The sequence below is a fragment of the Rhincodon typus genome, chromosome 6 (assembly GCF_021869965.1).
Source record: "Rhincodon typus isolate 14 chromosome 6, sRhiTyp1.1, whole genome shotgun sequence".
NCBI lineage: Eukaryota > Metazoa > Chordata > Chondrichthyes > Orectolobiformes > Rhincodontidae > Rhincodon > Rhincodon typus.
In genome coordinates, this window is record NC_063337.1 from 17010121 (window position 1) to 17024946 (window position 14826).

Below are 14826 nucleotides of genomic sequence, written 5' to 3' on the forward strand. Positions count from 1 at the left end.
AAGGGTCCCGACCCAAAACGTCAGCTTTCCTGCTCCTCTGATACTGCCTGGCCTGCTGTGTTCCTCCAGTTCCGCACGGTGTTATCCATGATTTGTTGGGGTCTTGGTGGTTGGTGGAGACAAAGTTGGTTTATTGAAATCACAAGCAACTGGAAGTTCAGGGTCATTCCTATGAACAGAATGGAAGTGTTTCGCAGAACAGTCACTCAGTCTGCATTTGTGTTTCCAGTGTTAAGACCTAAAGATTTAACTTGAGTCAACTTGAAAATCCAGATAAGTGCAAATGAGGGGAGCATCTGGGCCATTTAGGCCACACAACTGCCTCTTGAAGAATTTAATATTTTGCCACCACTATGAGCTCAGAAGGCAATCTTTACAGTTGTAGATCATCCTAAAATTGCTTTTGTTCATTATTAAAAATGCGTTGGTAGCTAACTCAAAATTGTGCTCCTGATTAAAGAGAGGCAAAGGGGAATAAAAATTGCAAATCCACAGGGAGTAAAGGTGTTGAGTTACTTGGTGAAATTCGTGAACAAGGTGTCAAGACAGACTGAGAAAATGCTTAATAAGACACATGGGACCTTAAGCATTATGAATAGAGGCACAGAGTATTTTGGAAAGGATACAAACACATCAGAAGCAGTTCAAAGAAGATTTATCAAGCTAATAGCTGAAATGTTCGGGTTGTCTTATGAGGAACTGTTGGGCAGGCTAGGATTGTAACTGCATTTTAACCTAGTGCCCATCTTCTGTTTTTATTTCTGTAACCCTGCCTATTGGTTCGATATAAATAATCATCAGCACCCTCTGGAATGCTTCAATTTAATCACACAATTCCAAGCAGTACATTTCAGATCCTAAACACTCACAATGACATTTTGTTTTCTCTCATCTTGCAGTGGAATCTTTCACAAAACCCTTTGAAGTTCTGCCCTCTAGCTTTAAGTTCATTTATCATTGGGAAGAGTTTCTCCAAATGCATACTGTCCAGACCCTACATGATTTTGAAAACTTCTGCTAGTTATAGCTTCCTTGTCTCCAAGGAAACCAGTCCAAACTTCTCCAATTGTTCTCCATAACTGAAGTGTCTCATTACTAGAACCATTCTGACCATTCTGATTAGCATCACTCTCCAATGCATTTATATCCTTTCTATAGTGCAGTGCCCAAAACATAAATAATACTCCAGCTAAGGTTTAATCAGTATGTAATATAAATTGATCAATTCTGGAAAGATTTGAAAATGACAAGGTTGTTGTAGTGGGTGATTTTAACTTCTCCCATATTGACTGGGACTCCCTTAGTGCCAGGGATTTGGATGGGGAGTAATTTGTTAGGTATGTCCAGGAGAGTTTTTCTGAAACAGTATGTGCATAGTCCAGTGAGGGATGGGGGCATACTAGACCTGGTATTGGGAAATGAACCTGGCCAGGTGACCAACGTTTCAATGGAGGAGCATTTTAGGAATAGTGACTAGAATTCTGTACGTTTTTGGGTACTTCTGGATAAGGACAAGAGTGAACCTTGGGTGTAGGTGTTAAATCGGAGGAATGCCAATTAAAACCGAATTAGGCAAGAGTTGGAGAATGTGGATTGGGAGTGGCTGTTTGAGCTGTGGGAGTCTTTTAAGGACCAGTTGATTAGAATGCAGGACAAGTATGTTTCTGTGAAAATGAAGGACAGGAATGGCAGGATTCAGGAACCTTGGATATCAGGGAAAATTATCAGCTTAGTCAAAAAAGGAAACATACCTAATGTCTAGGCAGCTAAAAACTTGAAAAATATGAAGAAAGTAGAAAGGAACTCAAATGGGGAGTTGGGAGGGCTAAAAAGAGTTGTGAAATGTCCTCAGCCAGCATGGTTAAGGAGAATCCCATGGCATTTTGTTCATATATTCGGAGCAAGGAGGTAGCTAGTGTAAGAGTAGGCCCACTCAAGGATAAAGGAGGGAGGTTATGTGTGGAGCCAGAGGAAATGGGTAAGATTCTTAATGAGTGCTTTACATTAGTATTCACCAAAGAGGGATGTGAGGGATGCTGAGGTTAGATAAAAGTGTGTGAGTACTCTAGAGCAGATCAACATAGTGAAAGAGGAAGTGTTGGGGACCTCATACGCATTAAGGTAGACAGGTCCCCAGAGCCAGACAAAATCTATCCCAGGATACTGTGAGAGGCAAGGGAGGAGGTATCCGGGGCCTTAACAGATATTTTTGCATCCTGTTTGTCCTCAGGCAATGTTCCAGAGCTCTGGAGAATGGCCAAAGTTGTTCCCTTGTTTACGAAGGGAAACAGAGATAATCCAAGTAATTATAGTGTGGTGAGCCTGACATCAATAGTGGGGAAGATGTTGCAGAAGATACTGAGAGACAGGATTTATTCACATTTGAAAGCAAATGGACTTGTTAGTGATAGGCAGCATGGGTTTGTGCGGGGAAGATCACATCTCACCAACTTGATTGAGTTTTTTGAGGAGGTGACAAGAATGATTAATAAGGGAAGGGCAGTGGGATGCTGTCTACATGGACTTTAGCAAGGCATTTGATAAGGTACCTCATAGCAGGATGGGACTGAAGGTAGAATCTCATGGCATTGGGAGTGAACGGGCTAGATGGATACAACATCGGCTTGGTTATTGAAGACAGAGAGTAGTAGTGAAAGGGTACTTTTCAGAACGGAGATCAGTAACTAGTGGTGTTCCACAAGAATCAGTTCTGGGACCTTTGTTGTTTGGCATATATATAAATGATGTGGAAGAAAATGTAGCTGGCCTGATTAGTAAGTTTGCAGATGACACCAAATTGGCAAAGTTGCAGACAATGAGGAGGATCGTCAAAGAATACAGCGAGATATAGATAGATTGTGGATTTGGATAGAGAAATAGCAGATGGAGTTTAATCCAGTCAAACGTGAGATGATGCATTTTGGACGATCAAATTCAGATATGAATCCTACAGTAAATGGCAGAACCCTTAGACGCATTAATTTACAGAGGAATCTAGGCGTACAGGTTCACAAATTCCTGAAAGTGGCAGCATAGGTGGATAAAATAGCAAGAAGGCATATGGCACGCTTGCCTTCATCAGCTGGAGCATCACATATAAAAGTTATGTTACAGTTGAATAAAACTTTAGTTCGGCCACATTTAGAATATTGCGCGCAGTTCTGATCGCCACACTGACAGAAGGACGTGGATGCTTTGCAGAGGGTGCAGATAAGGTTTACCAGGATGTTGCCTGGTCTGGAAGGTTTTAGGTATGAGGAGAGGTTGGATAAACTCAGATTGTTTTCAATGGGAAGACAGAGGCTGAGAGGCAACCTGATAGGCGTCTACAAAATTATGTCAGCCGTAGATAGGGTGGATAGTCAGAGGCTTTTTCCCATGGTGGATAGGTCAACTACAAGAAGGCAGAGGGTCAAGGTGAGAGGGGGAAAGATTAGGGGAGAAGTGCAGGGAAAAATTTTCACACAACGGGTGAGAAAACTGGAATGCCCTGCCAGTGGAGGTGATGGATGCAGGCACATTAGCAATGTTTAAGGTATATCTCGATTGACACATGAGAAGGAAGCAAACAGAGGGACAGAAACCACATGTGGGCAATAAGTAGCAGGTCTAAATAAGGATAAGGACTCAGTGCAGGCTCAGTGGGCCGAAGGGCCTGTTCCTGCACTGTATTGTATTATTTTGTAAGCTCTTGTACTCTATGCCATTATTTATGAAGCCTAGAATACTGTGTGCTCTATTAACAGTTTTCTCTACCCATCCAACCTTTTTTAAAGACCAGTTTACACATACACAAAGGTCTGTCTGTTCCTGCACATACTTTCAAATAGTACCCTTTAATTTAAACTGTTCCTCAGTGCTTTTTGTCCCAAATAGCACCACATTGAACTTCATTTGCTGACTGTCTGCCCATTCTACCAACCTGTCAATGCCCCTTGAAGTTCTATAGTGTCCTTAAAGTTTAGTTCTCCCAAATTTTGTGTAGTCTGCTAGCTTTGAAATTGGTCCCTACATGCCAAGATCGAGATCATTAATCTAAAATCAGGAGAAACAGGGGTCCAATACCAACCCTTCTAGAACTCTATGACAAACCTTCCCACAGCCCAAAAAATACCAACTGAATATTGCTCATAGACTCCTTTCAGTGTGGAAACAGGCCGTTTAGCCCAAAATGTCCACACTGACCCTCAGAGCATCCCACCCAGATCCATCCCCTATAACTCACCTAACATGCACATCCCTGAGCACAATGTGCAATTTAGTATAGCCAATCCACCTAACTTGCACATCTTTGGACTGTGGGAGGAAACCGGAGCACCCAGAAGAAACCCACGCAGACACAGGGAGAATGTGCAAACTCCACACAGACAGTCGCCCAAGCATGGGGTTGAACTCAGGTTCCTGGTGCTGTCATGCAGCAGTTCTAACCACTGAGCCACTGTGCCGCCCCAGTCCTCAACACATTTTATATCCACTTTGCTTCTATCCCTTTATTCCATAACCTATAAGTTTCTTCATAATTCAGTTGAGTCCACAATGTTACCCTCATCAACCCTCTCTATTACCTCTTCAAAAAACTCCAGTAAGTTCATTAGACATGACTTTCCCTTCACAAATCCAGAGTGCCTCTTCTGACTACATTTTTCCATGTCTCTGCCTATGACCCAACTGCCCTAACTTGACTTCCCATGGCACCAAGCTGACCACCCACTCAGTCATTTACTCACTCACTCACTCCATCACTCACTCACTCATTCACTCACTTGCTCATTCGCTCACTCAATCACACTCACTCACTCAGTTCTTCAAAGCACCTTTGAACCTTTAAAATCTTAGCTGTGCTGAAGCCAGGAACAGAAGTCCAAAACAAGGGCACAAAAAGGCAAAACATCGAATTATCTTCACAGTCAGTGTTGAGATCCTTAGCATTAGTCTCACTGTTGACTAGGTGATCTGGACGCACATTGAACTGGTTGAATCAAAGAATATTAATAAATTATGTTTCGACAGCAAAAGTTTTGCAGCTTGAAGATGAAAAATACAAAATAAATTATCCCAACATATGAACAATGCAATAATGTCAAACAGATAGGACTCAGTAAATAATTGAACTGTCACCTGCCCATCAGTGTTCATTTAATATTGCAGATTTAATATGCAATCAGTGGACTCTGTTTGATTGCACAGCAGTTCAATCAGGATTTGCAACTCAGTGCGTTGGCTTGCAACTCGGTTAGGAGCTGTCGATGTAAGTTGGTACCTGCAGTGTAAGAACTCTCTGAGAGCCTTTTGTGATATTGAAGATTGCATGCTTTCTTTTGTGGTCATCGCTAACCGAACGCTCAATATGAAACCTGACTCTGACCATCGATGTAATTGAGATTAATGAGCTCCAAAAAAACACTGTTGCAAAGTTGGGTAGAGTACTTGTGGATTAGAAGGCAGGATGTTACAATTTGTTTGTTAAATGGTAGGGGGCGCGGGGGGGAAGAGTGTGTCGTCCCTCTAAAAGATGATGTACTTTTTCTAGGCTTGGAGATTGAAAAAAACTGTCTGTAAGCAGGCACAGAGAGTTCCTGAAAGTGAAACTTTGTATTAAAAGGTGTTATGGTTAGCAACCCAGGCAGTAGTTTTGTTTTGTTTTGTTGTTAAGGCAACTAGTTTGAAAGTCAGCCAATTAATTTAAACCATGCACTCAGAGACTAAAAAAAAAATTAAATTTAAATCTGATAGTTTTGACAACCTAGGAGCAATCCTATTGTAAGAAATTGATAGGTCATCAAATGTATAAAAGAAGTGTTTGAAAATTGGTGTGAAGCAACTGTCATCTCTTAGAGTTAACAACCAGCAGCTCTAAAGAGAAAATCACTGGCTCTCACAGAATTCTCTAAGCTCTCAGAAAACCATCATCTGATGAAAGGTACTGTGGTACTCTTAGCTAATATCCTGACAAAACAGTTTGATGAAGAAAGGCATTCATGACTGAAGAACAGTGGAGGACGTACCGAACATTCTGGAAGATGTATCCTGGCACTAATTTTGAGAGACTAAGTTTTAAGTTTCTTTTATTAATTTGGTTTATATAAGTGGGAACAGCACACCATTAAAATTTTGTTTTATTCGGGAATAGTTAGTAGTTAAGGAAGAATTATTTGGTTTGTTAGTAGTTCTGTTAATTTGCTCACTGGTAGAGTTAGATAAATAAATTGTTACCCGCTGATTATAGAGTTACTGTCAGGAGTTCATTTCATTTAACCTCCCCTTTATATCAGATTGGGAGGTGAGAGGCAGGTTATAATATTTTTCACACTTCCTTTAACAGATTATGAGGTGAGGTGAGCCTCTCTGGATGTTTTGGTTTTAGTTATCAGAGCGGAGTCGACCTCTGCTTCATAACAACACTCAAAGATAATTTCTATGTCTGCGTCACTAATCTCTTAAGTGTGATGCCCCTAAGGGCTTCAATAAATAATATACTGTGAAATATGAAATATAATGCATTTTAGATTATTTAAAAGATATCATTATGATAGAATTTGTTTCATTTTTAATATAGTATTCATAAAGAAACAGAGCAGGATTAATGAACTGATAATGACTATTTTTTATTCATTGGTTGTTGCTGGCTAGGCCAGTATTTATTGCCCATCCTTATTGCTGAGGATCTGGAGTTACATGCAGGCAAGACCAGGTAAGGATGATAGATTCCCTTCCCTAAAGGACAGAGTGAACGAGATTGGTTTTTAAATGATGATTGACACTGGTTGCATAGTCATTATTAACCAGCTTTCTACTTATTGAATTCAAATTTCACCATCTGCTATGGTGGGATTCAAACCCATGTCTTCAGAACTCCAGCTCTGGATTACTAATCCAGTGACATTACCACATTACCACTGTACCACTGCACCACTGCACCACTGCCCGCCCTTATGGGTGTGGGTGTCGGTGTCAGCTGTTATGTCTTTGTTCAGCATTCCCTCTTCCCCTCAGAAGATGGTGGATCATTTACTTGAACTAATGGTGCTCCCATGATGGTGTCGGGAAAATGCTGGAGTACTTCATTCATTACTTTAAACATTCAATTCCTCCTTTGCATGTATGGCTGGCAGCAGTTAAGTGATCCATATGATACACAGCAAAATGACCTGCTAAACCCACAACTCCTACCACTTTGAGGACTTGGACGACAAGTCAGAGGGGAACAGTATGACCTGCAAGACCCCCATCAAAGTGCAAGCCATGCTGACTTGAAAATTATATCGCCGTTCTGTTGTGAAGTGAAAGGATGGGTAAAAACACTCCAACTGACCTTGGCCAGTTTGCAGTAACCTTTCATTAACTCAGGTGCATTAAGCACTGAGACAGACAAAGGAAACCAGAGTTAGGGGAAAGGTCCAACTCAAGGGGAGGCAATGGGCTCATGGTATTATCAGAAATTCAACTAATGTCCCGGATTCAAATCCTGCCATGCCGGATGGTGGAATTTGAATTCAATAAAACAAATCTAAAATTAAGAACCCACTGATCGCCATGAAACCATTGTCAATTTTCAGAAAGACCCATCTGGCTCACTGATGTGCTTCAGGGAAGGAAATTTGCCATCCTCGCCTGGTCTGGCCTATGTGTGACTCTATAGCCACAACAATGTGGTTGACTCTCAACTACCCCCTGGCCAATTAGAGATGCTCAATGAATGCTGGCTTAGCCAGGAATGTTCTCATCCTGTGAATGATTAAAAACAAGTCTATAAGTAAGACTTTATCAAGGAAGAACAATATTTATTAGATTCCACTAAAGTACTTTAATTAAACTCTATCAAACTCTATCAATCTGTCCACAGGACTCTTTAGTAAGCAGTCTTAAATCTCTAAGTAAACAATCTCAAATCTACACTGGCGATCTACTTCTAACATATGCTTCCAAGGATTCACTGCACTCTTTTCATAGGTCCCTACCACTGTACTTTGACTGAAAGGACTGGTAATACCTGGTCAATAAGGCTAGGACAGGCTGTTCAGAGAATTGGGGCTCCAGATCTGCCCTTTTTGTCCATCTTCACACACTTCTCCTATATTGATTGGCCTGTGTCCAATACTAGCATCAAGCAGGGGCAGGAAGATCCAATGAGATGGATATTTTCCAACATTGGGAGTTCACAGAATATGGTTTCCAACCTTCAACTGTCAAGTGCTATCCTTGTCACACTGTGCCTCTAGCCTCCCACTGATCTGGGCACCATCAAGTTTGTGTAACATTCTTCTAACAAAGCACTGGAAGTGTAAACGACTGTTAGTTCTGAAACAATGTGGTCAAACATTTCCAGATCTGCCTGGTTTCAATGGGAAATTGATTGTCCAAGGCCCAGCTGCATGAATAGTGTCTGCTCCAGCTCTGCAGTTTACAAATTGCAGAGTCTGACTAGGTTTAAACTTGGCTTCCACTGTTCGAGTTTGATCCATGCTCAAGAAAAAGTGGCAATATTTCTGTAACAATCCTGGAAGTTATGGACAACACAGTGTGGAGCTGGAGGAACACAGCAGGCCAGGCAGCATCAGAGGAGCAGGAAAGTTGATGTTTCGGGTCAGGACCCTTCTTCAGAAATAGGGAGGGAGCAGGGAGCTTAGAAATAAGTAGAGAGAGGAAGGTAGGTGGGATGGTGATAGGTGAGTGCAAGGTAGGGAGTGATGGGGATTGGTCAGTGAGATGGGTGGAGTGGATAGGTGGGAGAGAAGATGGACAAGTTGTGTAAGGTCAAGGAGGCGGGGATGAGAGGGAGGGTTGGACATGGGATGAGGTCCCAACCCAAAACGTCAGCTTTCTTGCTCCTATGATGCTGCCTGGCCTGCTGTGTTCCTCCAGCTCTTCACTGTTGCCTCTGACTCCAGCATCTGCAGTTATTGCTATCTCTGGAAGTCATGGGTCTCCTAAGTGCATTCCTTTACTGTTTCCAGGTCAAATGCTTGAATATTCTAACATCACAGTGGGTGTATCACACTATGTGATCTACAGCAGTTCAAAAAGTCAGATCACTGCAAACCTGTCAAGGGGAAGTAGGGAAGCACCTTAAAATACTATGAAAGACTTTTTTAAATGTGATATGGCAATGCATATTGGGAGTTCTCACGTAAAATCACAAAAAAAACTAGTATACAAGAAATAACGTGGTGTGGTAACTCATATTCAAGTTGGAGTGATATGGTATTTGAAGGGAAGCTGGAAACTGGGTTGTATTTCCTATTACCTTTGGAACTTGTATGCTAGCTTTTTGTGATTTTGTATGAGAACTCTCTGTAACTTCCTGCAATCTTTCTCTATTCAAATAATATTCGACTCTCCTATTCTTGCTGCCAAACTGCATAGCCTCAAATTCTCGCATGGTATATTTCAGATGACAAGTTTTTGTCCACTTACTCAACCTGTCTATGTCCCTCTGTAGACTCTTTCTTTTATCCTTAAAATCAGATCGGCCCTTCCACTGAAGCTGGAGAATATGGCAGAGGTATGCCTGATGAGATTACTTTGCAGCTGTCATACATCACTGATATACCATCCAGTTCTCGGCACAGTGACGTTAAATGCACTGTATGCTCGGACTTTTGACTCGTGAAGGTCTTTGTTGCCAAACACTTATTGCCATTGTTTATAGAAGGCTGAGTGGATCCAACTGATCCGATGTTGGACTTCCTTATCAATTGCGGTCTTTTGAGAGAGACACCTGCCAAAGCCCAGGAAGTGGTCAACATATTTAGAGTGGAATATGTAGATAACAGTGTATAGGTTAGTATGAGTTTCAAGGACAGACCAGGTTTCCTGTCTACAGAATTAAATAGATCAAGAATGGTTTGGATACTGTTGGAGGAGATGGCTTCTGAGGGGATAGCAGTGGGAACCAGACAAAGTGGGAATATGGTTTTGAAATAGAGGATCAGCCATAATCATATCAAATATCAGGGTAGAGCAAAGTAGGCAGGGACAGTACAAATTGTTGAATGCATCAAGAAGCCGATTACTGATGACAAGCTAGTGCACTGATGATCCTTCCTTGACCTTGTGCTGATGATTGGGAAGAGCCCAGTAAGGATTTAGATTTGTCCCTCTCTTTTGGCAGTGGAGAGGCTTCCCCTTTGATCGCGATCTTGCTCAGCTGCTTATCCCAGCAAAAAAACCTTGCCGCCCTTACAAAATGGAGGACCCCCATGACCTCATTGTTGCCTCAGTAGTAATCACGTCTCTTTATCTGTTATTTGGCCTCCTCACTCATCCAGTATTCATTAATTGGAATACCCTGACATATTGGACACTGCCAGCAAATTCTTACCCATTATTACTGAGTTCTGCCCGCCTGCCTGATGTCCTGCCATTGGAACTTCATCCCTGACAGTGAAATCCCACACATTATTTCAGCAAGTGAGAGGTCATTCTTCAGATCAAGGTCCCTAGGGCAGTGGTGGAAGCAATTAATATTGATTCATTCAAATACAAATTATCTGGCCTTACTTTGAAGAATAATATTTCACAATCCAGTATATAAATGATTTGAGACATTGAAGATGCAATGTGTAGTGTTATTGGGAGAAAAAATTCTTTACACCTCATGTTCCCTAAGCTTTCGATCATTTTAGTTTTACTGACTTCTTGCTTGGGTCTATTGTGGATGAATGGATAGAATTAATGTGTAAAATCTTATAGTTCTGGAGGTGGTGAGGCTGAAGTGAAGAAGTGTGTTTACACAGGCATGGCAGTGGTTCACAGTATCACCTCTACCTTGAAGTAAGACTTGCCTGGATTGCACGCAAAACACTACTTTTCACTGTACCTTGGTACATGGCAATAATAAATCAAATTAAATCAAACCCATGTTGGAATTATGTTTGACGTGAGAGGGAACGACCTTCCTACCTCACCACCAATTGAGGCCCTCCAATGGTCGATCGATGACCACTTTGGGGCCTGAACTTGCTCCTATTGCTTCTGAGACTTTTCCAGCAGTAAAAGCACCTTTTGAACTTACCACCTCCTGGATGCAAAAAAATAGGGTGCAGCCACTTGTTGTGTGAGTGGGGCCCTTGATCAAAGGGGCTCAGTGCCTGCTTGGGAGGATGGCTATTGAGAGCAGTCACCCCCTCATCCAATCCTATCCCTGTCACTCACACAGTATAAACCCACCCATCACCCTCGCAAATCATTTACTATGCTCCTGCGTCCTCGTACTTTGGTGTTGCTGTCCCAGCAGCTACCATGGCACCTTGTTCCCCTGACAACTTGTGGAAGGTGGGATTTCCATCTTCAGAGGACTAATTCCAAAGGACAGCCTGCCACTGTCATCAGAACTTTGGCAGATGCCCTTAGAAAATACAGTGTGGGTTTCTTGCTGCCTTACAGCTGGCAGGCGAGAGCTATACCACCAAGAGAAGATTGCATCCAGTGAGACAATTATATTATCAAAATGGAAAAGGGTGAAAGACATGAACTGTTGTTTTTGTCTGACTTTCTTTCGATTCTGTATTTTTGGTTGGATTGCTGAGTGGGTAGTGGGTCAAATTTTAACAGTGTTCACATTGTTTGTTTCATTACACCCTGGTCATTGCCAGTATCATTGTCCATGGTGTATAGGGATGTGCAGGCGAGGTGGATTAGCCATGGTAAATGTGGCTGTTAAGGGAATAGGGTAGGGGTCTCGGATCTGGGTGGGATGCTTTTCGGAGGGTCGGTGCAGACTCAATAGGTCAAATGGCCGATATCCACACCATAGGGATTCTGTGATGCTTGTGGAAGAAACTGTTAAGTGTTGACATTTTCATCTGGTCAATACATCTCCAGTGTAATGCATCAGTTCATTCAACCAACCAGAGGAGATGTTCTTCAAAGAATTGACAATGTTGTTGAACATTCCACTATCAAGTTGAAAGAGAAAATTATGTTGTGTGATTATACGGTATTAATTCTTAATGTGTTTGGAATTCATTGACCTGTTTAATTTAAGGCCATGCTATTTAAAGGCTTTACAATAAGTCTTTCTCTCACGAACTACACAGAATAATCAGATGCATTCCCAGTGCTTTCAGACAGCTCTGCAGTTTCTGAAATGTTGAATTGTCAGGCAATTTACACCAAAGAATGACACTGTCTTTCGGATAATGTGAAAAGGTTTTTGATGGACCAGTTTCAGACAACCTAGACAACATGTGTGCTAATTATAATGGTGTCACAAATTGCTATGGTGGGACATTTGGGTACAAGTATAACTATGAAGATCGATTTTCTTTTGCAAATTACAATGTGGGTGTATGACAACATAGAGGTAAAAGTAAGAGAGAAAGCATAATGACTTTATGTACCTCTTAGAGGGTCCTCCTCAAGTTCTCTCTCCAGAAAGTATCTATTATCTCCTAAACTCAGTTATGCAGCTCTCTTTAATGGCCTTCTCCGGTGATTTATTTCACCTGTCTATTCCTTTTGAAATGTAAAGGTTCAACCCTAATTCCTGATTTGTTTAAATTTGTGCCTTATCCCACCTTGTATTTGAGCCCTTTACTGCAATGAGCTATCTGCTTGCTCAGCATTACCAATCCATCCTCTGTTATTTTCTGTGACACCCATCATGGGTTTGCGTGCCCCCAACTGTTACACTGCATCACTGCGTCGCATACTGTCCAACCAAATATTGTGATGGTGTTGTGAGTCTGTCTTTGGAAAGTATGATTGACATGCATTCTATTTTTTATTTGCATTTAGGTGGATGCCCATGGAAACATCCTGCTTTCAGCCCTGGAGATTCACAATGAGGTTACAGCAACAGAGGTTACCACAAGTGTGACCGAATCTAGGAATTCAGTGATGTCCTTTGACAACTCAGGAATTCAGTACAGGAAACAAAGCACAGCTCGAGAAGGGCTAGGCCGCAGCACATTGGACAGAAATGCTGCCCAGGCCAAGAAGAACCGTTTGCGAAGAAGGTCCTCCCAGCTAAAAATTAAAATCCCCAATCTGACTGACGTTAACGCCATAGACAGGTGGTCAAGGATAGTGTTTCCGGTCATTTTTTCTCTGTTCAACTTGATCTACTGGCTGTACTACGTAAACTGATACTAAGGTACCATGTGCAAAGTACTGCGGACTCCCTTTTATTGTACAGGGTGAAACAACTGCCCAGTCATTATAGGAATGCAGAATGCAGCCCCGCAGCTATGGGAATCTTTTTGCTGTAGAACAAAAGCTGTGATAAAATGTGAGGGAAAATTTAATTTAAAAAAAATCTCAGAGAAAATGATAAATGAAGATACCCTCAAAGAGAGAGAGAATGACATTTAATAAGCCTTGAAAAAGCTTGTCATACTTTGCATGAGACCATGTCATATAAACAATGAGTTATCTGCCATATACACTAGGAATTGTAAAAATTTAGTAATTGTTTGGACCTTGCAAGAGTTGCTTTTTCTTGAAGCTTTTTTTTTAGCTATTTCTAAATACAATGATCACGGCTGGTTAATATACGGTATTTAGTTAATTCTCACAGTGTTCTGCAGCATTATAGTTCAGTGTGGAACCTTGCAGTATTGTTACCAGTACATAGCACAGGATGAATGCAGAATTAATTTGGCAGTGAATGATGTTGAGTGATTTAATCATCTTACACTCTGTATAATAATCATTGATAATTTATTCATGGGCAGAACTTGGGGATTGGTTGCTCTTCATGGTTAGACATTGTGTAAATATTCTAGTTTTAGTACTTACTTTTCATTTAATCCCATTTTCCAAACAGATATGGTAAATGCTGTAGTTTGCTCAGTGGTAACTTCATGAACATTCCTGCATACTGTTTGAATTCTTTGATGTTCCATTTAAAAAAAAAATAAAACGTAAAAAAAATAAAATTGGTGATAATTAGTTGACAGAGCAGCAGTTTGGGACAAAGGGTTAAACAAGTGGCTGCAACTAAGGGATTCCAAGTGCTCACTCTTAAGCAGAGTCCAGGCTTGGTATATCATCCTTTGGTTTCATATCACAAGAAGATAGATTAGGGGCTGTAATGATGCAGTGATACCTCTGAACAAAATGGTCTGGGTTCAAGTCCCACCCAGCTCTGATGATGTCATCATTTGTCTGTGATGATTAAAAATAACTGCAAGAGGATTGTCAAAGTGCATCCACGAATGAACAGCACTGATTAGATTTGATAGAATTTTACAGGTTATCTTGGGTACACACATTCCATTAGCTGTGATGTGTAATGGCACTGTCAAGTGCACTGATGAAGACTTCGACACCCTGGGAGATGGATGTATGGGATGCATAAGGTGGCAAAGGAAGACAAGAGCCCATTGCCTTCCCATGGCCATGCCATTTTCCCTGGGATGGAGAAGGTAGTGGATCACTCTCCTGCTCATAGGTCAATTGAATTATGTAAGGGGACAATTAAGACCCTTTATCCACTGCTGTTCGCATTGGTGAATGGACCCACTGCCGCATGGGGAGACTGTGTAGTAATCTCCCTGAAGACTTGCTTGGTGCCCCCTGTATGCAGTCACTCTTTGACCCACAGAGGCAATCTCCCTAGCTGAAACGGTCAGCTGCATGGCACCCCCTGTCCCCTATCTTCATCTGCTCCTTTCTGTCCCTGCCCCATTCTATTGCTAGGGACTGTTTGACCATTAACTTTGCCCCCAAACCTCACTTATCAAATTCGGATGTTCCATGGCATTGTCTGCTTATGGGAACAGCACCAACAATGGAGAAAGACAAAAAAAAGTATAACATAATTTAGATTAATGCTTCACGGTAACCCTGTACTGCACCAAGCGATTGAAGGCTTTAGCTGTT

At 41.6% G+C, this 14826-nt stretch overlaps 1 protein-coding gene across 1 annotated transcript in view; it reads left to right on the top strand.

Annotated features, from left to right (window-relative positions):
• Positions 1-13811, top strand: part of gabrb3 (gamma-aminobutyric acid type A receptor subunit beta3) — a 286937-nt gene extending 273126 nt beyond the window's left edge. Inside the window, exon 9 of the mRNA XM_048598034.1 lies at positions 12739-13811. Within this exon, the coding sequence (XP_048453991.1) occupies positions 12739-13089 (351 nt within the window). The 3' untranslated portion in view covers positions 13090-13811. The remainder of the gene's footprint in view (positions 1-12738) is intronic.
• The last annotated feature ends 1015 nt before the right edge of the window (positions 13812-14826 follow it).